This window comes from Spermophilus citellus, assembly GCF_964194105.1.
Source record: "Spermophilus citellus genome assembly, chromosome: 9".
NCBI classification, from domain to species: domain Eukaryota; kingdom Metazoa; phylum Chordata; class Mammalia; order Rodentia; family Sciuridae; genus Spermophilus; species Spermophilus citellus.
In genome coordinates this window covers 96,229,027-96,254,272 of record NC_138191.1, presented here as the reverse complement: position 1 = coordinate 96,254,272, position 25,246 = coordinate 96,229,027, and the positions used below count along the sequence as shown (strand labels likewise).

The window sequence follows — 25,246 nt, the reverse complement described above, 5'->3', positions numbered from 1 at the left end:
AGGACAGGGAGGTGATACTTGAGCCCACCTTGCAGGATAAAGAAACTGCCATCTTGCTAAAGATACTGCTTTTCGGGTCTCTGAGGCCCAAGATAAACCTAATCCTAATGGGGACATATCCTAATACCTATGCCAGCAGAGAGGTAAAGGGCATTTTTCTTTCCCTCCTGTTCCTGTTGGGAATTAAAAAAAAAAAAATCTTATGGAAAGAACACTGATTGGCCAAAATTGAGTCACATGTTTGCTTTTGTGATCAAGGATATTATGATTGACAGTCTTCATCACCACTCACAGTGAGGGAAGGAGCAATTAGAAGCCCACCCAAATAGGGGGGTGCAATGTTCCTAGCAGGGAGGGGTGCTGGGCAGTTGAGACCATAGAGCTCCATCTACCACAGTAGGAGTTCTTGTGCCTGTCTTCTTTCTTTCTTCCTTCCTTTCCTTCCTTTCCTTCCTTTCCTTTCCTTTCCTTTCCTTTCCCTTCCTTTCTTCCTTTCTTCCTTTCTTCCTTTCTTCCTTTCTTCCTTTCTTCCTTTCTTCCTTTCTTTCTTTCTTTCTTTCTTTCTTTCGTAACAAAACCCAAAGAGGAACTGCAGTTTAATGCAACAATTTACATGCCCAAAGAGAACAAGCCTCACCACAGAGCTATTGACTGGCTCGAAAACAGAAACGGAAAAATCCATCTGAATTTTATGTGTTCAGTTTGCAGAGCAACATACGTGCTAGAAGAGAAAGTAATCTAAAGCCCCCAGAGTTAAAAAGCCATTCATTAGTACTCTTTAGCTTGCCTGCCATTCTGTGCAGAGTGAAGGGACCTCAGGAAAGCTAATTAAACCTCTCTGAGTCTCAGTTTCTCATCTGTATGTGTGTGTGTGTGTGTGTGTGTGTGTGTGTGTGTGTATGATGCCGATGGGCATCATGGGCTCGTGAGCATCGCAGGGGCTGAGGCACAGGAGCACATGCTCACTGCCTGGCCATGGCATGTTTTTAGCAAATCGTTTTGATGGTGACGACAGCAATGATTCTCTGACTTCCCCGGGGGACCAACCCTGCCTAGTTCAATTGTCCTTTTGTGACCAGCTGGAATTTCCCCATACTTCTACAGAAGTCTGTTTCCTACTCTATCATCAGGATCACCTCCCTCTTCCTCATCCCTGTCATGGTTTAGATCTAGAATGTTCCCCAAAGGCTCAGGTGTGGAAGACCAGGTCTCCACGGCACCAACGTCCAGAGGTGGGGCTTTGGGGAAATGATTGGATTATGAGGGCTCTGGCCTCACCATGGATGAGCCCACTGAGGGATTCAGAGCCAAATGGACTATTGGGAGAAGACTAGAGGTGGGGCCTAGCTGAAGGGCAGGAGTCCTAGAGGGAATGCCCTCTGACTGTGTCCTGTCGGTGGCCCTTTCTTATCTCTCTCTGCCTCCTTACTACTATGAGGTGAGCAACTTCCCTTCATCATGCCTTTCCACAGTGATGTTCTGCCACATCTCAGGTGTAAAGCACTGCAGTTGACCAACTATGAATTGAAACCTCTGAAACAGTGAGCCAAAATCAGTCTTTCCTCTGATAAAGTGTTTTTCACAGGGATTCTGTGACAGCAATGAAAAGCTAATGAACACACTTTCTCATCTAACAGAGAGATTGTGTTCCAATCAGACCTGGGATGACAAGTGCTCTAGCTAGGTTGGACAGAGCAAGCAGAGGCAAAGAAGTGTTTACCAGGGGCAGGTGTAGGGCCAGGTGTGAGGCCCGGAGCAGGAGGAATTGGGGCAGGAGGAAGAGGAGCCACTGTGATTCTATGCCTACCAGCAAGCCCGACAGTGACTTTGGCCCATGGAGCAGAGGAGGGTTTCCTGCTGGAAGCATGCCCACCGTGCAGGGGATCTGTTTCCATCTGCTCATTTTACTGCTGAGTTGTAAAGTGCTAAATGTCATTATCCTCCCCTTCCTTAAACAAGAAAAAAGTTAACAGCCTGAGAAAAGGAGATATTTCACTTCATTTGGCATCTAGCCACCATCATCCACACGGGATGCTCCCTGGGGTCTGATTGGAGACAGGGAGAAGCCCTGCTCTGTTCTGCTTTCAGCAGCAAGCACCCGGCTGGGGCTGGAAGCTGGAGGCCAGGCCAGAGCTCAGCTGCAGAGTAGCCAGGCACCCTCTGAACAACTCCAACACCATACCAGGTGCCATGACAGAAAGCGAGAATAGGGGCCAAGGACCAAGTGTTCAGACCAAGTGCTTATTAGGGTGTGCATGGCCTCAGAAGATAAACTTGAATTGAGGAAAGAAATTGCAGAGAAGACGACTTCAACTCAATAGAGGGATGAACTCAGAAGATGTAGATCTGCTGGAAAATGAATTGATTCCTCTATAAAGTCCAGAACTGCTTCTCTTCCAAAGGCGTGCAATTGTGTAGACCCTCTTCCAGAACACTCACTGTGGGGAGGAGTTTCATAGTAGATGGGAGGCTGAGACAGGTGATGTCTAAGGTTCTTTCCAATTCTGAGACCCTGGGAACCTGTAACTGGGGGATCTCAGCTATGTTCACCACCTGTAACATGCCTCGCTCGTGCCAGCTGAACCCCAGTGCTAGGCTGCCTAATGATGGCCGCTGGACCCTGAGGAAGGCTCCATTCTCATTGCTCTGATTGTGTGGCCACTAAAGCTTTCACTTTTCAGTGCTCCCTGAGAAGCCACTTCAGTTGCATGACAGCTGTCCTCCCAGCCCCATAGTGGGCAGATGTGTCCCTTGGGCTTAAAGCTGTAAGCCACCTCCCCAAGCAGCTGAGATCACAATTTGAGAGGACTGTCAGGCCTGGCCTGAGCAGTGGCTTGCTGAAAAGGGGTAGTCAAGAACCAGGTCCTGGGCCCAAGGGACAGCCACGTTCTCCTCCCCAACCCTGCTGGACTTTGGAAAGGCTACTCACCCTAGCTGAGGATGGCTAGAATGGAGTAGGGACAGTGCTTTGCCATCTAAAACCATCGATAGCTTCCCATAGGTCTTCCAAAGTTCCTGCAATGACCCATAAGACCCCGATAACTGTTCCTCATGGTCTAAGCTGTGAACTCCCTGAAGGCAAGGACAAGCTCTGTTTTGTTCCCTACTGTAGCCCCAGAGTTTGGCATTGGCCAGCACTTGGTAAATATTTGTTGAGTAAATGAATGGAAGGGCTGTCATCCTCCTGGGTCTGAAAGAAGCCAACTGGGCAAGGAGGACAGAGAACAGTGGACCACGATTCTGGGGGTGGTTTTGAGCTTGACCTTAGAAAAGTCTCTGCCCACTGGGCCTCAATTTCCCAATCACAGAATTAGGAGATTGGTGTGAGGCTGGATAGGAGGTAGGAAGAAAAGTCATTTTCTGTCTGATCTTCAGACCTTAAGGGACCTTAGGCTGCAGACCTGCCCCTAACCTGAGTCCTGTGAACCTGGCAATAGAGACACCTGTTTGGAATTGAGGTGCCAGCTCATTACTGTGGGTTTGCTCAGTTCAACCTCAAAAACTAAGACTTTCTTATATGTAAAGTTCAGTGCAGGACTTCCTGGACAAGGTGCCTTGGAGCTGAGCACTTGGGATAGAAATGACCAGAAAAAAAAAAAGCCAGTGGAGGAACAAAATGTGGAAAGGCCAAAAGGCAAGGCAGTTTAGGAATGGAGTTGGGGGAAGAGCAACAGTAGGGCTGGTGCTCACAGGACACTGGGAAAGCCAACTCTGGAGGGAAGATGACACATGTCCTGCAGGGCTGTGTTCAGGAGGAGGCACAGAACAGGGTGGTTCACTTCAAGTCCTGGCTCTTCACACACTTACCTGTGGCCTTGTTTGTGTCGCAGTGTCCTCATTTCTGTAAAATGCCTACCCTTCAGGTGAGTGAGAGAATTCAGTGAGGTTACACACATGAAGTGCCTAGCACATAGTAGGCAGTCTGGGGAATGGGATTTCTTACCTCTTTTTGGCTTTCGGTTAATATGCAGATAGCCCTGAGGAAACTAGAATGGGTGTTTGTTAATCATTTAAATGATCAGTGTGAATGAGGTTATCAGAAAGAAATTTTATTCAAAAGGTTACAATAGTCAGGCACTGTGGTGCACACCTGTAACCCCAGCGGCTTAGGAGTCTGAGGCAAGAGGATCTTGAGTTTAAAGCCAGCCTCAGCAATGGCAAGGCACTAAGCAACTCAGTGTGACCCTGTCTCTAAATAAAATACAAAATAGGGCTGGGGATGTGACTCAGTGGTCAAGTGCCCCTGAGTTCAATCTCTGGTTCAAAAAAAAAAGAAAAGGTTATGACAGGAGGCAGGGGCAATGGAGGGAGAAACGCATGAACTTGGGGACAAGAAATGCAAGAAAGGAAACACTGGAGGTGGGGGCACCAACTTCAGCAACTTTTTAAATCTTGCCAGTAGGGAAGTGGAAGGAAATGCATCTCCATTTTAAGGAAGGTCATAGTCATGGTCTTGGTCGAGAAAGGGTGGGAGTGGGCAGGATGAAGGGAGAAAAGGGCCACAAGTACTGCCCACTGATGAGTCACCTCCTGGCCTCTGATGCAATGAAGATGAGAGTAGAAGGAGGTGGGGAGAGAATACCACAGTCCCAAATGGTTAGCCATGGTGAGCCTGAGGTGGAATTCAGCAACCTCAAAGTGGCCTCCTTGTCTGATTTCTAGGTATCTGGAAAGCATCAGTGGCGTTAAAAACATTGACTATCAGAGTGCACCATGGTACAAGTGTCACACAAACCTTTAACACATAATAATGTTTTAGCATTGATCAGTTTACTATTATTTTTCCAAACCTTAAAAATGCTGAAAGTAAGCTTCAGATTCAGGGCAAGGACACAGAAAGTGGGACTTTGGGCAAATGCTTCCCTTCTGTGACTCTCAGTTTCCCATCTGCATAGTGAAGGGGTCAGACAGTGTTGTACTTCAGAATGGTGCCACTCTACCACTCTCACCCTCTAGTTCCTTGGTTTCAAAAAGTAATATAGAGCTGCAGTGCAAGGCTGCCACCCTGTCCCTGGTGGAGCCTGATGTCCATGGCCATGAACAATGCAGGGAGGATAGCTCTTCAAAGAAAGGAAAAGATGCAAAAGAAATCATAAATCTTGCTTTGCTGGTGTCTGGCAAAAATGTAATCTGGGATTTGGGGTTAAAGTAGTTCCTGTGTGTGAGACCACAGAATCTAGCTCAACCCTTGTACAATTTGGTGGCTATCAGGTCTACTAAGTCTTTGACAAAATTCCACATCAAAGATTCCGTGATGATGATTCCAGAACATAAAGGTCCAAGTTCTCCCTCATTCTCTCTTAGAAGATTCAAGATTGAGAGTAGGTGGCATTTCCTAATGGGTGGGGCCCCTAGATTTTCTCCAGAACAGAGAAGTCAAGTAAAGGTTCTATTGACAAGTTCTATTTCAAGGAATTCCAGAGGACTTTGGAACCATGCCGACCAAGAATGACACCTGCTGGAAAACTGGTAGGAGGTGGAGAAAGAACTGAGCACCCAGGTTTAAGTTAAGGCCCTGCCTTAGCCCACTCACTGTGCCACCTTACCCTTGATTCCACTCTGAACTTTTTCCGGCTGCAGGACCCGAGACTGCAGTCAACAGTCAACGTTAGTCTTTCGTTTTTTGAGACAGGGTCTCCCTCAATTTGTCCAGCGCGGGCTTGAAATCGCAGTCCTCCTGCCTCAGCAGTTGGGATCACAGGTGTGCACTCTCTCATCCGGCAACCCCTTATCTTCTTATAGAGAATGGCTCATGAGAGTCCCCAAACTGGCAGTCAGGCCTTAGTGGGCAGCTCGAACTGCCTTAGTCTCAATGTTCACCTCTCAGTTTCGGAAAAGGAATCTGATTGGCTACCGCAAGCAGCCTGCGGGTGGCTGGGGCGCACAACTTCAGTGCTTAGAACAGCCTCAGAACCTGGGGCGGGGCCTCTGCGGGGCGGGGCCTGGACTCCTGCAACTCAGAAGGAGAACGCACGGCGCCTGCGCGCCTCTCCACGCTCACCCTCTACTTCCATGGTTTCGAAAAGCATTCGCACTAGCGCTGGCCGTCCCTGGGCCACCAAGGCCCCGGCCACCCCCAGCATCTCATCCGTGTGGCCGCGCCACACGCGTTGCAGCTCCTGGCGCAGACAGGCCTCCGGGTACTTGCCCCGGGCGCAGCGCAGCCAGGCGTCCACCTCAAGTCCCAGCTCGCGGTCGCTCAGCTGCGCCTGGCTCCACTGCACCAGCAGCGCCTCAAGCAGGCATCCGAAGCCCTCGGTGTGGCTGGAGCCCATGTCGTCCAGCTCCACGGCGCGCTTGAAGCAGGCCGCCGCGTTGGCCTCCTCGCCCTTGATGCGCAGGCACTTGCCTCGTAGCAGCTGCAGCTCGGGCAGCGTGGCGCCCAGCTCGAATTCGCCGGCCTTGGCCAGGAAGAACAGCGCCTGGTTGAGCGCTGCCTCGTCCACCGCCAGTAGCTCCCGCATGGCGTCCACGCCCATGTAGTAGTAGACCTGGGGTGGGGGGGCCGCTGAGCCTTCCTTCCAGTAACACCACCCTCAGGGTCATACCACCCTCAAGCTGGTTCAAAAAAACTTCCTTCATTCGATCCACCCTCCCTACCTCCCCACAGCAGCAATTCTTAAACTCTGTAGCTGCCCCCGCCCCTGGAAAAGGAGAAGCAGTATCGGGATTCCAGTTCCAGCCCTCCCACTCTTGGCCAAATATAACCTTGAGCAAGTCAATCTCTAGACCCAGGTTTTCTCATATGTAAAATTATGATATTATCACCTCTTGGTAACTATCCCCTGAGCATAGTAGTCACTTTGGGGTAAAGAATACTTATTGAGTGCTTAGAGAGCCAGGCCCTCTTCTAAACACGGTACACACATTATCTCATTTCATCTTCCCCATGGCCAGAGGAGGTGGGTAGGAAGATGCCCCTTATTCCTATCCATGTCCTCATACTCAGGCCTAGTCTGGCAGGGAGTCAGTAGGTTATAAATGATCTTTTCGGTAATCAAGCCAAGAGGCTGCCTTACCTGGCCAATGTCCAGGTATGTCCTGAGGCCTGGGCACACCTTGACTACTTCCTCAAGGTCAGCTTTGGCGCAGGCCAGGTGTTTCCTGTCCGGCATGCCCCCAAGCCCCATCTTGGCCCTTGTCAGGTCGTGCAGGTAGGCTCTGATGTGGATCTGCAGGCAGAGGATTAGCTCAGGGAAGGTGCTCAAGTAAGGACCTCCCTTCTTTCTGTCCTACAAGAAGCCCGTCCCTTTATCAATAGCAAACAGGGATGTTCTGTGGGGTAGCAGGAAGCTCCTAAGGCTGGGACCCAGGAATCCTAGGTTCTGGTCCTGTGGCAACTTGGGCTAGCTGCTCCTCTTTCTGGGCCTGTTTCTCTGTCTGTACAATGAGGGGACTGGGTGAAGTAAGTGGCCCTCATTCATTCACTCATTCATTCAACAAACATGTATCGAGTGCCCCCCCCCCCATATTAACCATGTAACCTGGAGGATGTCACACCACCTCTGTGAACCCCATTTTCTATCTCTGAAAAGTTAGTACACTGATACCTCCCTTGGGAGTTACCCTGATGACTGAGAGATCATATTTTAGTCAGGCCCTAGCACATGCCCAGTTCCCTTGTTCACGTCTTCAACAGATATTCATCATGAGCCAGGCACTGTTCCAGGCCCAAGGATACAGTGCAGAGCAAAATGTCAAAAGTCCTGCCTTCATGGAACTCATGTGTTATTACTGAGGGAGGAAGACAATAAACATAATAAATGGTTAAATAGAGTGTTAGGGAGTAATTGGCATTAAGAAAAAAGCAACCCTGGGGCTGGGATTATGGCTCAGAGGTAGAGCGCTCCCCTAGCATGGGTGGGACCCGGGTTCGATCCTCAGCACCATGTAAAAATAAAAGCATTGTGTTGTGTCCATCTACACCTAAAAAATAAATATTAAAAAAAAGCAAACCTGAAAAGGATAGAAAGTATTGGCAGGGGGTTGACCTTTTCAATAAGGTCACTAGAAACTGCCTTTTATCAGGCCTGCAAGAAGTGAGGGAAGAAGTCAATCACATATCTGGGAGAAGAGCATTCTAGATGGAGGCTCAGGCCAGTGGGGCTGGAAAAGAATGAGAGACATGAGTAGAGGGAGGGGTGAGGCCATCATGACCAGGTTTGAGTTTATGGGCCACAGTGTGGTCCAAGGGTTCTACATAGATCATGTGAGTCCCTCCCTCCTGCTCCTTCCTCCTCTGGACATCTAAATAATAAGTGACCTTTGGAACTACAGGGAAGCAGTAAGCTTAAGACACAAGGCGAGAGAGTGAGGAAAGTAAGGCTGGGGTTCTGGCTGTTTTTTTAATATGTATATTTTAGTTGTTGATGGACCTTTATTTTATTCACTTATTTATATGTGGTGCTGAAAATCGAACCCAGTGCCTCACGTATGTGAGACAAGAGCTGTACCACTGAGTCACAGCCATAGCCCAAGGGTTCTGGCTATTTGAGTGCAGATCGCTGGGAATGTTCACTGCGCCTTGGTGGCCTCATTTGTAGACTGACATAGGTCTGGTCTTTCTCAGATTCTTATAAGGATTAAATCAGACCACAATCATGAAAGTGCTTGGTGAAATGCAGAAATGCAGAGTTTTATAGAAATGTTTTATGGTGTATTATGATTAATATTCTTATTATTCATAATATTAACCCTATCAACTACAGTGAAGGAATGTGCTGACCCTAGTCCCTGATGGCACTAGGAGCAGGAAATTAAGCCATTGAGACCAAGACCAGGAGCAGATTTGCCATTAGGTCATGTGAAAGGTAGTGGAAAAAATAGGGGGAAGGGGGTTGCTTATTCGCTTGGCACATAGTAAACTTGGAGCTCCTGGGCTGTCCCCAGGCAAATGGCCTCTGTTAGGCTCCAGAGGGCAGATGTGGGCCCTGTGGGGAAAGGTGGGAGGGGGCAGCTCTCACCTGAATGTGTAACTTGCAGCCCTAAAAAACTACGCCGGGGACTGTCACAAGAGACAGCTGATCAGCTAAAAATATACCTAATAATAGCCATCAGTCACCTCTGAGCTCTTACCGCATGCTTGGTGCTGAGTTTTACATAGAATCTAATTCACTTTTCAGAACCACTCTGTGAGGCAGGTACTACCATCTCGGGTCAGATAAAGAAACCAATGTTTAGGAATTGGGTCCCAGTATTTTTCCGAGGTCCCACGGCATGTCAGTGGTGATGTGGGATTTGAATCAAGACTTTCTGTGTCCAGGACCAAAGCTCTGAGCCACCAGACGAATCTACCTTTACTTAAAGTGGTATCTCCCACTTTCCAAAAGAACCTGCCATGCCCAGGTGCTGTGCTTCAGCCTCTGAGAGCTTTTTAAGATGGGTGTTATTAGCTTATCTTACAGATTTGGGAACTGAGGTTTGAAGGGGTAGGTGGCTTGCCACAGGTTCCACAATCATAGCTGGAGAGACCAGATTTCAATGGTCTGATTCCACTGGAGTCTGGAGGCTCCTGACCAGGTGCTGCAGAAGGGATCCCTGCCGTAGGAAGAGGCTCCTCTATTCTTGACTTCAGCAACCTTACTGACCACAACGGCGTGCCCTGATGACCCCTAAGTGGCCCTCCACCATGAAGGCTCCAGGTCCTTTGGGCTTTTGCAATAGGGTCATGGCGCCTGGTCCTTGGTCCCTGGTTCCCAATGGGAGGCGCTGTGGGTGACCCACCTTGGCCCTTGTGCAGTATGCTTGCCAGTTGAGCTCTGGATCTCGTAGGACATCCAGGGCCATGTTACAGGTTCCAATGGCCATATCCTGCTTTCCTAGGAAGTGGAAGATTTTGGCCAGGTGATTCAGGATAGGAGGTTGGTCCTTGGCAATCTCGATGGCCTAGGTAAGAGAGGAGGGTAGAGACAAACCATGTAGTGTCTGCTTGTCTGCCAGCCTGGATAAATGGCGCCTAAACCATAGGGACCCCACCTCTGCACAGAGTCCTGTCACCACGTGTGCTAACTCCACACCTACCTGCTGTATGTCAGTCATATCATGGAACCCAACACCTTTGGGGTACATCCACTGATACTCAGCTCCCAGAGCCCAGCTCATTGCCCTGTTCCCTGGTCATGGCCAGCAAACCCTTCCAGACCCCAGGTAAACCCTCCTTCCCATGTGTGCTCTGCCATATTCCCAGGGTAAGTGAGAGGAGGGGCCAGAGTCAGCCCCTTCCCATATTTATGATGTTTCTAGCTGGGCCTCAGCACTTCCCCCTATGTTGGAATTGATGGCTGCTTGACCTAAGTGGCTTGCCCTAGGGCCACACAGCTTGTGAGCAGAACTGGTAAGAAAACCCCAGCTAGAGATCTTCTTTCCACTGTGCCACTGTGGTTGGGGAGGGAGGGAACCCTGCAGAGGAACAATGTGGACACTGGCCTCAGGGGAGAAGTCTGAGGGTCTATGTCAAGGTGGGAGAAATGAGCTTGGACCAGCTTGAATGTGGGGAAGGACTTAGTCTTAGGCAGAGGAAAAGAGCCACAAAGGAGCCCTTTTTGTTTAGAACTAGGGGAAGGGTGGAAAGGGGTGTGGAGTAAGTGCCTTCTTGTAGGACACATGGTGGAGGAATGACATCTAGAGAAGCCATGGGTCCTCGAGGAGAGCCCCCCCCCCCGCCCAGTTTGCAGAGGGGTTGCGGTTTGGGGACATACCTTGCCGAAGCAGTCCAAGGGGTCAGTCCCGGAGTACCCACAGTCGTGGATGCCCATAGGGGTGGTGGAGAAGGTGTCCTTCCTCTCCAGCAGCATCCCAAGATAGCACCAGGCCAGCGCTAGGTTGGGGGGTGGGAGAGGGACTCGAGGAAGCAGCGATGGGGGAGGAAGGGAAGGGGAGCCAGGGGTGGGGCGGAGACAGCTCCACTCAAGGCACCCATGATGACAAAGGAAGGGACAGTGACAGAGAGAAACAAAGGCGGAACAAGGGGACATGGGAGGGAGTGAGTGAACAGGTTTTGGTGCCCATTCTGAGTCTAATGTGTCACCTAGTGAACCTCATTTCAGGGTCATAGCTCTCTTCTGACTTCTCTGGGTGGGTGCAGCGCCTATTCTGGCTTTTGGCCTTAGAGAAGATGGCTCACACACACACACACACACACACACACACACACACACACACACACTCTCACACACACCCGGTCAAGCAGACTTTCATCTCCCACCATAGAGTGAGGGTGGTGGGCTGGAGCAGGACAAGATCTCCCTCCAGGTCCTGAGACCAACTGGGAACTTTGGGAGCATGTCACTGTAGTGATTTGTAATTGGGTGTTCCCTTGGGCCAGGTGGGAGGGCTCCTGAGGTAAAGAAATGAGCATGTGACACAAACAGGGAGGGAGAAAGAAAAGGGACACAGTGCCAGACGTGGGGACAGTGCCACAGGCCAGCAGTGCCAGTGACAGGTGCAAGGACAGTGGGGCAGAGGCTGCCACTCCGCCCACCCCTGGGTCCCTACCTCGGTGTCTGGGGTCCGAGGACTTGAGGACCTGCCGCAGCAGGGCCAGCGTGCGGTTGAAGGCAGGCAGCCTCTTCTGCTCCTCGCTGCCCTGCTCCAGGAAGATGCCATCCAGCCTGTGGCCGAGAAGGGGCTGTGGCTGGTCGGCGCCCCCTCCCAGCCACCCCCAGGTGAGCAGCCCTCCAGAAGCCCTTGCCTGGAATGGGCTCCACCACCTCTGCCCCCACCCGCTGCCTGGTTCCAGGCCCAGCCAACGGAGCCACACCTCCCCAGTCCTGCACCCCCTTCCACCCCTGGCCTGACCTGATGAGGAGGGTTGCCATGGTGAAGTACCAGCCCCTTTTCTCCTCCATCGGGATCTGGGAAAGCAGAGAATGCCATGCTGCTGTTATGGAGGCCATTGTCCACCTTGAACCCCAAGAGGCAGCAGGCACAATCGAAGGGCCTTAGCCTAACACACCTTTGATGATAATCTTGGCTCTGCCAGTGTCTGGCTGGGTGTCCTTGGACAAGTTGCTTCACCTCCCTGACCACATGGGATTTGACAAGATAAGCTGTGTGACCCCTACTGAGGTGCCTGTCACAGAGTAGGTGTGGAATCCCTTTCCTTCCTGGCCCTGGCTCCTCCACCAGGCTCTGGCTGCCCACTGGGGGCTCACACCCCACGAGTTGCCTTCTCTCTCCTCTGCTCTCATTACTTCTCCCCTGTGGTGCTTTCCCTTAGCCCCCACTTTCCTGAGAAAGCCCCTCAGGCATGTTAAGTGAGTCCGGCTCAGCCCAAGCCCAGGACACCCCTGGACTGTTTCCCATTATTATTCTTGCCAACCTTGCTGTGCATTTAGACCAACTTGGGCACCAGATAAAATATTTATGCCGTTATTTATGGGAGTAGCTGCTCCTGCCTCGAGAAGGAATTTTAATGAAAACCAATAAAACCCCCAGTGCATATCGGCAGCTCTGCCTCAGGGTCCAGCCCCTCCTTCCACATTCATCGCCCATGGTTGATCTTCTGCACTCCCTGCCCCCACTGTGGCCTCCTCAGCTCAAGACCCCCATCATCCATGCACTCCGCCCCAGCAGCATTCCAAACACCTCCAGCATGGAGTGCTGGGCGGGTGCTCTGGGGACGTGACAGTGAACAGCAGCTGCACCCTGACTTGAACAGGCTCCCAAGCTGGCTAGGGAAACAGACGCAGGTATCAATAACAGGCACAGGATTCGACTTTGTGTTGGCTGTGGGCCAGGATCTTGATACCATCACCTCAATCCCACAATCCAGGAGGGAGGTGTTAGCCCCATTTTATGGGTGAACATATTGAGGCCTGGAGAGGTAAAGTGACTTGCCCCAGGTCACAGAATTTGAGAGCATCAGAGCTGGGCATCCAATGCCTTTTGGCTCCAAAGCCCATGCTCCCTTTGCCACATGAATTGCCAAAAACTGTAGTAGGAAGTAAAGTCGGATCAAGGTTATGAGAGCAATATGGACCGGGATGCAGCAGGATGGACAAAGACTCCCAGTTAGAGGCTGTGGATTTTTTTTTTTTAAAGAGAGAGAGAGAGATTTTTTTTTAATATTTATTTTTTAGTTTTTGGCGAACACAATATCTTTGTTTGTATGTGGTGCTGAAGATCGAACCTGGGCCGCACACATGCCAGGCGAGCGCGCTACTGTTTGAGCCACATCCCCAGCCCAAGGCTGTGGATTTAAGGTGGGCAGTAGCACTTCAGAGGGATCCTCATGTGGGATGGAGACCAGGGCACCCCCAAACCGAGGGCCTGGCATGAACAGACACACGGGGATGTGTGGAAACAGACACCCTGGAGCTGTATGTGTGATTGGGTGACGGGGGTCAACATTGGCAAGGAGACCTTGGATGAATTAGGAGCGGGGAGGGATGCAGAGAGGAGACCTCATGCGTGAGACTCACTTGAGTGGCGCCTGCCCATCAGGTTGAGAGCCCTGGCCCCAGCCAGAGCACGCAGAGGAGGATCCACCGACAGCATGTCTTAGCCTACACTTCCCTGCTCTCTGTTCTGTGTGTTCCTAGGCTGAGCAATGAGGACAGGAGAGGAAAGATGAGGCTCATCCTGAGGGGCCCTTGGTCTATCAGTCCGAAAGATACAGTTAGATTAGAAGGGACATAGGTGCCCTGGGAGCCCAGAGGAGGTATCTGCCCAATCCAGGAGTTCCCTGGGGCTTCCCAGAGGAAGCAACCTCGAGCAGGTCCTCAAGGATGAGAGGAATCACCCAGGTGATACCACGAGGAAAGGCATTCCCAGAGGCCACCCTATGCCCAAACTCAGAGGAAAACGAGTGTGAATGGCGGGATCCGCAGGCAGCCCTGAGGATAGACCCCGGTGGTAAGGCGCAGGGGAAAAGTCAGCAGGAGCATATTAGGAGGGATTCCCATGCCAGGAGCTCATCTGCAGGGCAGTGGGGAGTCACAGAAGGAGTGTGAGCTGGGGAGTGCCAAGATCCAGTGTGATTTGATATTCACAGCACCTTGAAGGGTCATCCTGTCACATAGATGGGAATAAGTGCACTGGGGCTTTAGCTGAGAATAGTGCTCTCTGGAGGGGAGAGGTGCAGGCCCTGAGGGTCAAGGCCTCCTTCAGAAGTGGGGAACATTTCCCAGGGCAAAAAGAAGGGGTAGGATGCTGGATCACCTTGTCAGCTTTCCTTACAGGGGGATGTGGGAAGGAAGAAGGGGCTTGGATTTATGGAGCACCCTCTGTGGGCCACACTGACCAAAGACCTGGACGTAAAGTCAAGGCCTGACCACGGTTAGCGCTAAAGGTAGTGGGGCCTTGGTTACCTGGCCACTTGTTGGTGTGATCTCAGGACTCTGGCCACAGCCTGCTTTGTGGCTGGCTGAATAGTCATAGCAGGAAAGAGGCCCTGACCTGTCTTCAGTGCTCCTGGCAAGGGGTGAGGCCAAGTTGGAGTAGGTGGAGTGGACTTTGGCTTCTGATATTCAGAGCAGAGGCCTGGGTGTCCCACAGGCCTGGCCTGAGGTATGACCCTGGGGATGAGTTGCCTCTGAAGGCTATGCCCTCATCTTCAAAGTAGGGTGACACTATGGGCTTCCAGGAAGTTCCCTGGGCAGTGCCAGGCCCAGAAGAAATGTTTATTCCCTTTCTCCTGTTTTGGGTTGGAGCCAAACAGAGTTAGTTTCTCTAGTTTCTAAGTTAGTTGCTTTGTCCACTGAGACCTGTTTTGGTGCCCTATGGGGCAATGAGGTCCCAGGATCCAGAGTCTAGAGACACCCTGCCTCATCCCATTCTCCGTACCTCATGTCTCCCAGGACTGCAGGACCCCGTGGGGTCCCAGGTAACTTTCCCAGTGTTTAAGTTGAGTGCTCTGTTGTCCCCGGGGCTCTTCCTGGTTCATAGTCACTCTCATTTGGTATTCAAGCCAAAATAAATTAAATTTTGTGCCCAAGCCAGACATTTTTGCATGATAGAACGAGGACCTAACCTGTGCCTCCCATAGTTCTAGCCCCAAGCGTAGTCCACAACACTCAGTTGTCTTATCAATCTCATTATGTATTTGAGAACACTGAGACTAGAGTGGTGAAGTGACTTACCCAAGGTTCTACACTTGTTAGCATCAGAACTTAGAACCCAGTGGCTGCCCCTCCCTCCTGCAGAAGGGAGGAGCTGTTCACCTCTCCTGGAGAATAAAGTTGCCTGCAAGGAATGCTGCTACAGGGTTTATGACTCCCAGAGGCCAGGGACTGGAGGCAGAATGAGAGGAGGCTCAGAGGCCGGCTTCTGGGAAAAAGGTATTTCCCCAGGATTTGCCTGGTGTGGGCTCTTGGAGGACACCTTACTGGTTACTGTTGAAAATCTTCCAACAGTTCAGCTTCCTTATGGTTTTCACTAAGCAAGCAATATCACCACCTGGTGGCTGTGTGCTTGAATTGCAGGGGTACAGCCCAGAAGTGAACGCCTTCCGAACTTCCAAGAATCTTTTGGAAAATTTGATTTTCAAAAAAGGATCTAGCTGAGTGACATCTGTGTGACAAATCCCAAATTCCCTCAACAGATCCCACTTGAGAGTGCTGTTTGCAGGAGGGCTTGTGGAGTTACAGATGAGGTCAGTGGAACTGGAATGGAGTTAATGGAGTAAACAGATCTAGTTGGAGTCCTTGATGTGCTGGGGCTTTCGTCTTCTACCCCTGCGATGAAGCAGTGGTGGAGGCTGTTCGCTCTGCCGTGCAACTCTGGCCTGCTTGTAAATGGGCTGTCTCTTTAAAAATTCTTCTGGTTGTTGCACAAGCAGCAGCTGCAGCGGTTACCGGGGCAACCTGGCAAGCCACAGTGCGTTAAATTAAATTAAACAGGCCTCTGGCTGCCCCTCCCTCCCGCAGAAGGGAGAAGCTGTTCACCTCTCCTGGAGAATAAAGTTGCCTGCAAGGAATGCTGCTACAGGGTTTATGACTCCCAGAGGCCAGGGGTTGGAGGCTGAATGAGAGGAGGCTCACAGGCTGGCTTCTGGGAAAGAGGTATTTATTTACCCAGGATTTGCCTGATGTGGGCTCTTGGAGGACACCTCATGATCTCCTTAGTCCCTGAGCTGGGGATTCTGTGTGAGGCCAGCATGGAAGTCCAGGCTTCAGCTGGAGGGGTCTCCAAGAAGGCGGCTGTCCTGTGGCAAATTTGTGGGAGGGAACTGGTGAGGCTCATGATGTCTCTGGAGTGAAATCTGCAACCCTGATACTGACTGAAGGTGAGAGTGAAGGGCAGACCCCAGTGAGGGGTTCTCAGGTCATTTCCCAGGTCCTCGTCATTATTTTCTTTATTTCAGAGATGGGAAAACCAAGATCAAAAGAAGCAGAGATCTGACTACTTGTCCTGATATTTTAGGCTAGTTCTCTCTGACTTCAAGTTCATGTTCTTCCCATAACATCTAGCTTGCAGAGAGCTAGTGTTTGTACAGTGTTTACTATTTACAAAGTGCTTTTGCATGATTCCATGGGATTCTCAGAATGTCCTGTGTGCAGTGTTTAGTACAGATGGGAAAACTGAGGCAAGATGGTAAAAAGCCCCATGGCCCCGGTAACCATGGACTGAAAGCTGGGGAGGATCCCCTTTCTGCTATACAAATACGAGGAAATTTTATGGAGCACGTATTATACACTAGACACACCATTATGTATATTAACCCATTTGACTCTCTCAAGTGTTACCTATGAGGCAGGGACTATTATTATCCTAATTTTACAGATGAAGCAGCTGAGGCACACAGTAGTCAGGTCATGTGCCCAGAGTGAGAGTGACACAGCTGGAAGCTAGGAGAACTTGAACCCAGCGACTTTAACTCCATGGTCCCTACATGTAACTACTGCAGAATAATGGTGCTGAAAGCATCGGCCCCAGACCAGCGCATGGATGTTGCCTGGGAATTTGACAGACATGCAAATTCTTGACCCATCACTCTGAAATTTGCTGGGGCGGTGGCCCAGCCAGCTGCTCACAGGCCCTCTACTGCATGGTGAAGAAAACCATTGTGCTAGGCTCTCTCTTTGGACAGTGGAATAAATGCAGCTAGCAGGTGCCTCATTTTTCTTGTATTTTGTATTTTTTTTTTTTTTTTTTTTAGAGACAGTCTCACTGAGTTGTTTAGTGCCTCACAGTTGCTGAGGCTGGTTTCAAACTCTGGATGCTCTTGCCTCAGCCTCCTGAGCCGCTGGGATTTCAGGTGTGCGCCACAATACCCGGCAGGTGCCTCATTTTTAAAATGAATCAAAGGAATACAGTCCACAGGGAAGCCTGAAGACACCAGCTCCTATAACTGGGTGGGTAAGTAACAATGGCTGGTGACCTGACAGAAATGGTGGGATTGGGATAAGCCATTACAGGAGCAGGTTTGTGTTAACTCTGGTTCTAGGATGAATCTTAAACATTCCATTTTCTTCAAAAGATGGCCCCAAGCAGGGTGTGGTGGCGCACGCCTGTAATCCCAGTGGCTTGGGAGGCTGAGGCAGGAGGATCATGAGTTCAAAGCCAGCCTCAGCAACTTAGTGAGGCCCTAAGCAACTCAGCAAGACTCTGTCTCTAAATAAAATATAAAAAAGGGCTGGGGATGTGGCTCCATGGTTAAGCATCCCTGGGTTTAATCCCTGGTACTAAAAAATTTTTAAAAGGTTGGACTCAAAAGAAGGGAACATTTTGGGGCTTGGCTATTTTAAAGTTTTTCAATAAAAAATCTTTCCCATACCAAGGGCTTATACATCTCCATGCATCAGACAGGCAGTACAGACATCCTGTTTGTTCCTGGGGCAAGTATTTGCCTAGCAGTTTGAGCTTTGCCCTTAATGGTTACACTCCACATTCCAGAGTTGGTTCCTGGGAGCTGACTAATTCTCTCAAGGAGAGGAAATGACAAGAATGAACACTTCTCTAGGGTCACTGGGCACTTTAGTGGCACTGGATCCTCACAGCAGCCTTAGAAGGTATATAGCATCTTCTTCCCAGTACAGATGAGGAAATAGACTAAGAAAAAAACCACTGGCCCAGCCCCCAGCCCAGGGCGTAAGTGTCTAGAGTCAAGTTCAGATCTGCCTCCCTCCACCCTCCACCGCGGCTGTTCTTCCCACCTCATCAGGCCAACCCTGAGAAGGCTGACACTGCACAAGTCAGAGTCACAAGGGCAGGCCTGGAATTCCGTCCTTCCTGCATGACTGGATCATCCTCTGAGATGCACACACAGCACATGGAGCCGCCTGCCTGGTGCGCCTGCCACCTGAGGGACACACAGAGCAGCCAGTTGGGAGCTCCTCCCACCCCCCACTGCCATGCTCCTGCACTCCTGCTCCTGCCTGGGCAGGAGCACTGCCGATCCCCTCGCCCCTCAGGGATCTGGGAAAGGCCACTGGTTCAGCTTCTGCCCCTACAACTGTTGCTGGGGTCGGTAGGTGTGACCAGGCAGAGGGACTTCGGGGGTTGGGTGCTACTGGGTGCTAAGTAAAGTTCGGCCCTGTCTTGGGTTCCCTGTATGGTTCCTCGTGAACTTACGCTGGGCGTAGGTGGACGGCAGCCCCCGGTTGCCACTTCTTCCTGGTCTCAGGTCTGTCTAGGACGCAGGTCCTGTGGTTCATCTTTGCTTTGGCTCCCAGGCTGGCTGAGCTGCACTGAGTCACTTCTCTACCCCATTGTCCTCCTCATCAGACATCTCCTGTCTAGTTCTGGTCCAAGTCCAACTCTAGTGCTGGCCGCTGCTGGGTGGGTCTGAAGAAGTCCCCTGCCTTCTGGAGTAACAACAGTGTAACCCTACTCTGCAGTGCCACCAGGGGTCCATGCTATGCTGTGCTCAGGTAATGACCATTTTCCCCTCTCAGAGGTACTTGGGCCAAACGATGCTAAAAGCAGCTTTGGCTCTGGGATCTTGTATCCATTAGAAGGGGGAGACCCAGCATTCAGGGCTCTCAAATTTATGAGGTAAATGGGGAGAGAAGCCAGACGCAAACTCACAGCAGAAGCACTGATATGCAAAAGTGAATGGCCTTGAGGCCAAGAGAAGTCTGGAGCCAGAGCCTCAGGAATGTTGTTTCCCAGCCAGGCCTTAGATGTTCAACAGACCTGAGTTTAGTTCCTGCCAGCCATTCATGGCTGTGTGCCCTTGGGCATGTCACTATACCTCTCTGAGCCTTTCTTTGCTCGTCTGTAATATGGACCAATGATGGATCCAATTTCCCAGCATTTCTGTGAAGATCAAGCGAGATAGCCTGGTGGCACTTTCACCATTCAATTAATCTACTTCCTTTGCTAGCTGAACTAAGTCAAACCACTTTGCACTGTAGTAGTGTGTGTGCATGTGTGTGCACTTGTGGTGACAAATATACACAAACCAGGGACCCTGAGGTCGCTGACCCAGGATACTCTCAAGTCTTGCCAATCCCCACAGTGCTGAGTGCGCTCACCTTGCAAGGCCCACACCCTTGTGTGTGAGGCTGGCCTACCAAGGCCACCTCCCTCCCCTCCTGCCTGGCTGCTGAGTGAAATCTGGACAGTGTGGGGGTGGGGCTGGGTCAACCTGAGCAAGTCACTGCACCTCTGTGGGTAGGGGATCCCCAGGCCCAGATGGCAGGGAGTCTGCGAGGTCTGAATACAAATCAAAGGGGCCACGATGTTCAGCACACAGGCATGGCCCTGGGCCCATCCTTGTCATTACTGAGGACCTGCCCTGGGATAGAAGCAGGGGCGAGAGACCTGCATGCGGGCGTGTGTGCATGCACACATGTGGTTAAGTCCCCAATATTCTAGGAAAAGGGGGATGGAAAATCCAATAACTAAACTGGCTTGGGACATGTGTTTTTGTTGTTGTTGTTGAGGGGAAGTAGTTCAAACTATCTTTTATTTAAAAATCGTAGAGGTCTTTAAGACTTAGAATTGAGTTATTCAACTAAATTACATTAACAATGGTCCAAACTGCTCCTGGGTGTGGGGGCGCGGCAACGGAGAAAGGCCCAAGACTGAGGGCTCACCTTCCAGGGGACAAGACAAAACTCACCTGAAGATAAGCCAGAGGTTGGCAATGACCCTGCTAAAGAGCAATGGCAAAGTGAAGCATAGGGCCCAGGGGGTGGGTGGAACTAGGTGTGCTCCTACCCCCACCTGCCTGGTACCTTCACATTCCCTCGATCCTTCCAGCAGCCTTGGGAGGATCCACATTACAACCCCATTTTGCAGATGAGAAAAAAATCCTCAAGAAGTGAGGTGACCTGCCTGTAGCCACCTGGTGACAGAGGCAGAATTTTAACCTGGTCTGTCCAAGTGCAGAACTCTTGCTCTAACAGCCCCGACGCTGACTCCACCTTCTGCCTCATCCTCCCTGGCCTCCCTCACCCATGGCAACCTACCCACCTCTTCTCTCTGACACTGATCTGCCTTGGGTTTCCTGGAGGCCACGTGCGAGAGGTGTCCCCTGATCTCTTCATCCCATCCCCATTTCTTTGACCTCTTTCAAAAGAGCAAATCTTTGAAGGCAGGTCGGGGGGAGCCGACTAATGTGCCTCAGTTCCTATGTCTGTAAGGGGGACCCCAGGGTTCATGTAGGGACTCAACTCAAGTCTTGAAGGGGCCCAGAGGACTCAGAAGGTGTTCAGGAGGAGGCGGTGACATGTGAACTGAGTTTTCTTTCTAGGCAGAGGGAGATGACAGCCAGCACCGTATGTTTAGGGAACCTCAAGTAGATTATAATTGCTATGAAGCAGGGTCCAATTCCTTGGACTTCCGTAAGAGGAAATGGGGGCTGAGGAAGGCGGGATCCTGCTTCACTTAGGGTGACCCATCAGCTGTTCTGCAGAGCTGCTGTGTGCTCTTCCTGTGCAGGCCTGCACTGCCTTCTTCCAGGCCTCCTCCCCTGCTCCCGATCAAGCCCTCCTGCCTCTGCACACACCAGGGCTTGCTGGGAGCCAGTGCACTTGTCTCTTCCAGAAGCTTCCCTTCATTCTCTTTTGCTCCAGAAGAGGATTCATTGTCTGCAGTCCCTCACTGCCACTCCATCCACAGGGACTGCTGATGCCAACACTTTTGTCCCCATGTCCCTGAAGTGCATTTTCATCGTCAGCCTCTGGGGCCCCACTTTTGGTTCAGAAAGTACCATCTCGGGTTGTATAGTACTTAAGAGATGACTGTCACATGACACAGGCATGTGACCTCAGCCAGTTGCGGACACATCTCTGATTTGCCTCTTTGGTTTCTGTTTCCCAAGGAAGGGCTCAGGTAAGACAAGCTAATAAAGGAATGCATGCTTCCTTCACCTTTTGTCCAGAAGCTTCTTCACAGCAAGAACTTCTTAAAAGACAGGGCCTGGCACATACTAGGTGCTCATCAAATGTAAAGAAGTTCAAGAAATGCCTCTTGGATGTCCCCAGAATTACTTATGGGCACTTTCACTTCATCATTTGGCTGAGATCACTACTGACAAATGCTTGAGAAGTAGACCCTGAGACTAGAGATGACAAGTGACTTGTCCAAAGCCACACAAGAAAATAATAACAGAGCTGGATGCTCCTGAGCCTCTTGACTGCCAAAATCACCCTCCTTGTCCTGACTGTGATGATTTTTATAGGTGTGATCTTGTGTACTCCTCAGAGGACAAATGGGGGCTCTGCATCCCCAACTCTCTCCTGGTCACAGCTGCTTGCTGCAGAACTGAGGAGCAGCCGCTGGGCCAGGCCCAGGAATGCAGCCCAGAGCCTGGCAGCCTAGAAGCAACGGCTCCCTCCCTGGGGCGCTGGGTGCCCTGCTTCCCACTCCCTCTGGGTGTTCACTCACAGGGCGGTTCCTACTGTGGCTGTGCTGACTATGCAGGGGTGGGGGGGCAGCTGGCCTTTGCTCACTATTCCTAAATCTTTGCCTTGCCACTCACCTCCTCCAGGAAACCTCCCCACACTGAATACCTCCAGAGAGCAGAAATGAAGCTCAGGGTCCATATGGTCCCCCACTTTCTGCACCCATTTTGCAGATGGGGAAAACACAGTGCAGAGAGGTCTTCTCTGTGGGTAGTGCGGTGGCTAAGAGGGGAGCCTGTTGGCTCCGAGACCAGAGCTCTTCAGACCCTGCTCCACTGCTGTGACCTGCAGCAACAACCACACTCAGCACCTACAGTGTGAAACTGGAGACATGGTTCCTCACTGGCCCTAGGTGATGGTCATATCAATATCCAGCTCAGGCCAGGGGAGGCTTCCTAGCTGGGGAGATGGATGGGTCGCCTGTGACCCTGCCCATTTCTGCACAGGCTCCCTCTTGGAGCTTTACAAATAGAAACTCTTAATTATGACATCAACCAAATGAGAAGTACCTCCATATTACTGATGAGAAAGCTTTGGCAGACATACCATCGTTATCCCCATCTCAGAGAGGGAAAGGACCTTAGAGATGTTAAGCACAGGTTAGAGGTGTCAGCATGGGGGAGCTGGGATTTGAACCTGGACTGTCTGACCTGTAGTCTCCTCTCTGAGGCTCCTTCCTGCACTGCTGTCCTTAAATCAAGTCCCTGTCCTCCAACCTGTACTCTCTGCAAATGTTAACAGCCACATTTCCTCTTAGAGAAGCTGTGAACTTTGGAGAAAAAGGCACTTGTGGGGGGATGTTCAGAGGTTTTGTGAATTGAGCTGTGCTACCCATGTGTGAAAATTTGTCATTACTTAAATTGCTGAAGTTGGCTTTGAACTCAAGATCCTCCTGCCTCAGCTTCCTGAGCTGCTGGAATTACAGGCATGCACCACCATGCCTGGCCTAATTATTTAAATATCACAAACTTAAAACTATACTGGCCTTCATGGAAAAGTCATGGTACCCCTCTGAACTAGCATGGCCTCTCTCCTAAAAGAGGATAATGCCCTCCATACCATTTATCCATCATCTGATGCTTCATGTGGCAGGCAGCTTCTGAGATAGCCCCCAGAGATCCCCACCTCCTGGGGTTCATGACCTTCTGTAATCCCCTCCTGTGAATGTGGGATAGACCTACTGACTAGCTTCTAAAGAACAGAATATGACAAAGGCCATGGATGTCAGCCAGTAACCAATGAAGAACTAAATCCTACTCACAATCATGTGAGGTAGCTTGGTAGCAAAAGGTCCCCCAGTCTGGCAAGACTTCGGATGAGATCACAGCCTAAGGGTCCTGAGCTAAGCCAGTCCTAGATAGCTGACAACCCCACCCAAACTGTGTGAGAATAAAATCTTATTGCTTTAAGCTGCTAAATTTGGTAGGTATTTTTTTTTTTTTCAGCACTAGATGACTAGTATTCCTAGTATGTATTCAGTAGCAGGCCGTATGCTGTATATCCATCCACTGAAGATATGCTTATCAAATGCTACCATGTTCCAGTTACTGGGTTTACAGTAGTAAACCAGATGGATGTTGTTCCCTCTTTCAAAGCCCTCAAGATTGAGTCAGAGAGGCAGACTTGTAAACAGACAGTAGGGGGAGTGCTATGGGAGCCCAGGGGAGATTCTGACCCTGCCTGGGGAGCCAGCAGAGGCTTTCTAGAGACAAACCCAAGACTGGAGAGGTGGAGCAGAAGAGCACCCAGGGAAGGGGCTGAGAAAACAAGGTGAGTCTTCCCTAGAGGGGAGTGAAGGGAAGTAAAATGTGGCAAAAGCCTGACTTGCAGAGGAAGGACAGAGGGGAATCCCCAGAGGGGAGGGTGAGCATCAAAGCCCACTCAAGAGCCTAGGATTCTTTTGCCCGCCAGCGGGGAGTGGGCTGAAGGACTTGGCCAGCAAGGTGGAGCAACACTACCGTGGCAGCATAGAGGAGAAGGGTCAAGCTGGAGGGCAGAACCCCGCAGAGGAGGAAGGCAGCTACACAGGTCCAGGTGGGCAATTATGGAGGCTGGACTGGCTGAGGGCAGCTGGGGAGGAGTGGGTGGACCTTAGAGGTACAGGAGGTGGAGTGGACAAGCTTTGGGGTCTGAATGGATGGATGTGCAGGTGGCAGAGAAGAGGCAGGAATGCCTGAGTTTCTGGCAGGCTGTCTGGCTGTGCCTTTAATTAGGTGGGTGTGCACAGGCACAGGGACAGGTACTTGCTGGAAGGAGCAAGGGAGAGGGTTGGATTGGCCAGGTAGGGTTTGTGGTGTTTAGGAGGGACTTAGACCAGGAGCCTTGCTAAGGTCTTCTCCCTAGCCCAAAAAGCAAAGCTTTGGATTTAGTCTGGGACGGAAATGGGGGATGCACATTGGAAAGGTATTCCACAGGCCAAAGGCCAGGGTCGAGGTTGACTTTGGGGTAGGGGGCAACCCTACAGACCAAAGGACCATGACCACAGCCCTTCCAGCCGAAGGAGGGGGTGTCACCCACCTGCTGCCCGTAGCCCAGAGCCTTGTCATAGAGCGCGATGCCAGCTGCCAGTACCCGTGCGCGTTCTTTCAGGCTGGCGCAGCCCACGTCGAAGCCGTGCGCGTAGCCCTGCTCCGCCAGGCAGCGTGCAGCGCGGAGCTGGGGGTCCGCGGGTGCCTCCTGGTCCGCCGCCAGGCCCATGAGACCAGCCAGTCGCGCGGCACAAGCCTCCTCCTCTTCCTCCTGGCCCAGGTGCCCGTACACATGTGCCAGATTGGCCCAGGCATTGAGGTTGCCCGGGTCCTCGCGGACCACCTGGAGAAAGCGCTCCCGGGCCTCGTCCAGCTCCTCCAGGTAGAAGGCGAACACACCCAGCAGGTGACACACGGCCGACCGCTGCGGGACGGCCGCCAGCTCGAGCTCCTGCTGCACGGCCTCCCGCTGCAGTTTCAGATCCCGGGCGCGCAGCGAGGCCGGCGAACGCGGCTCGAAGTTCAGCTGCATCTCCAGGTGGAAGTGGCCCGGGAGGTAGTCCAGGTCGTCGATGAAGGCGTCCAGGTCGTCGGCTGCGACCTCGGGCTCAGACATGGCTGTCTCGCTGCTCCTCTAGCCTCGCTCTGGCCCCCGAGGCCGAAGAGGGCAATGGACGGGGTCTCCCCCGAAGAGAGTGAGTCACGGTTCCCCAGCGCACGCCCGTCTCCAGGTCCCCAGCGCCTCCCGCCGGTGGGTGGGTCCTAGCGCTGGCTGGGGAACTCCCTGTAGTTGTTTCCGCTTTCGCTGCTCAGCTAGACGTCGGCATTGCACAACCAGGTGTGCCAGAAAAACAGGTGCATCGCCAAATGCGGGGCGCGCAAACCCTGGTGGGAGGCAAAAGGCAGATTCTCACTTTTTACCCAGCAGAAAAGGAAACAAGCTGAGAGGAGGAGAAGGACTTGCCCAGGTCACAGAAGTGGGAC

General features: G+C 51.5%; 1 protein-coding gene across 1 annotated transcript; it reads right to left on the bottom strand.

The window, feature by feature from the left end:
• Positions 1-4,033: 4,033 nt before the first annotated feature.
• On the bottom strand, positions 4,034-25,246 carry TTC22 (tetratricopeptide repeat domain 22). The gene is made up of 7 exons (XM_081308497.1): positions 24,312-25,246; positions 11,797-11,852; positions 11,494-11,609; positions 10,698-10,816; positions 9,724-9,885; positions 7,020-7,172; positions 4,034-6,491 (listed from the first exon to the last, which is right to left on the bottom strand). The coding sequence occupies exons 1-7, from the start codon at positions 24,876-24,878 to the stop codon at positions 5,958-5,960; spliced, it is 1,707 nt and encodes a 568-aa protein (XP_081164623.1). The 5' UTR covers positions 24,879-25,246; the 3' UTR covers positions 4,034-5,957.

What these genes read in the sequence shown, in the direction of transcription:
- TTC22 (XM_081308497.1), bottom strand. Translation starts at nt 24,878, where the DNA reads ATGTCTGAGCCCGAGGTCGCAGCCGACGACCTGGACGCCTTCATCGAC. An exon ending in CTCGGACCCCAGACACCGAG is followed by an intron (nt 10,817 to 11,493) that starts GTAGGGACCCAG and finishes CCCCCAACCTAG; the next exon opens with CGCTGGCCTGGTGCTATCTT. An exon ending in CATACTGCACAAGGGCCAAG is followed by an intron (nt 7,173 to 9,723) that starts GTGGGTCACCCA and finishes CTCTGCCTGCAG; the next exon opens with ATCCACATCAGAGCCTACCT.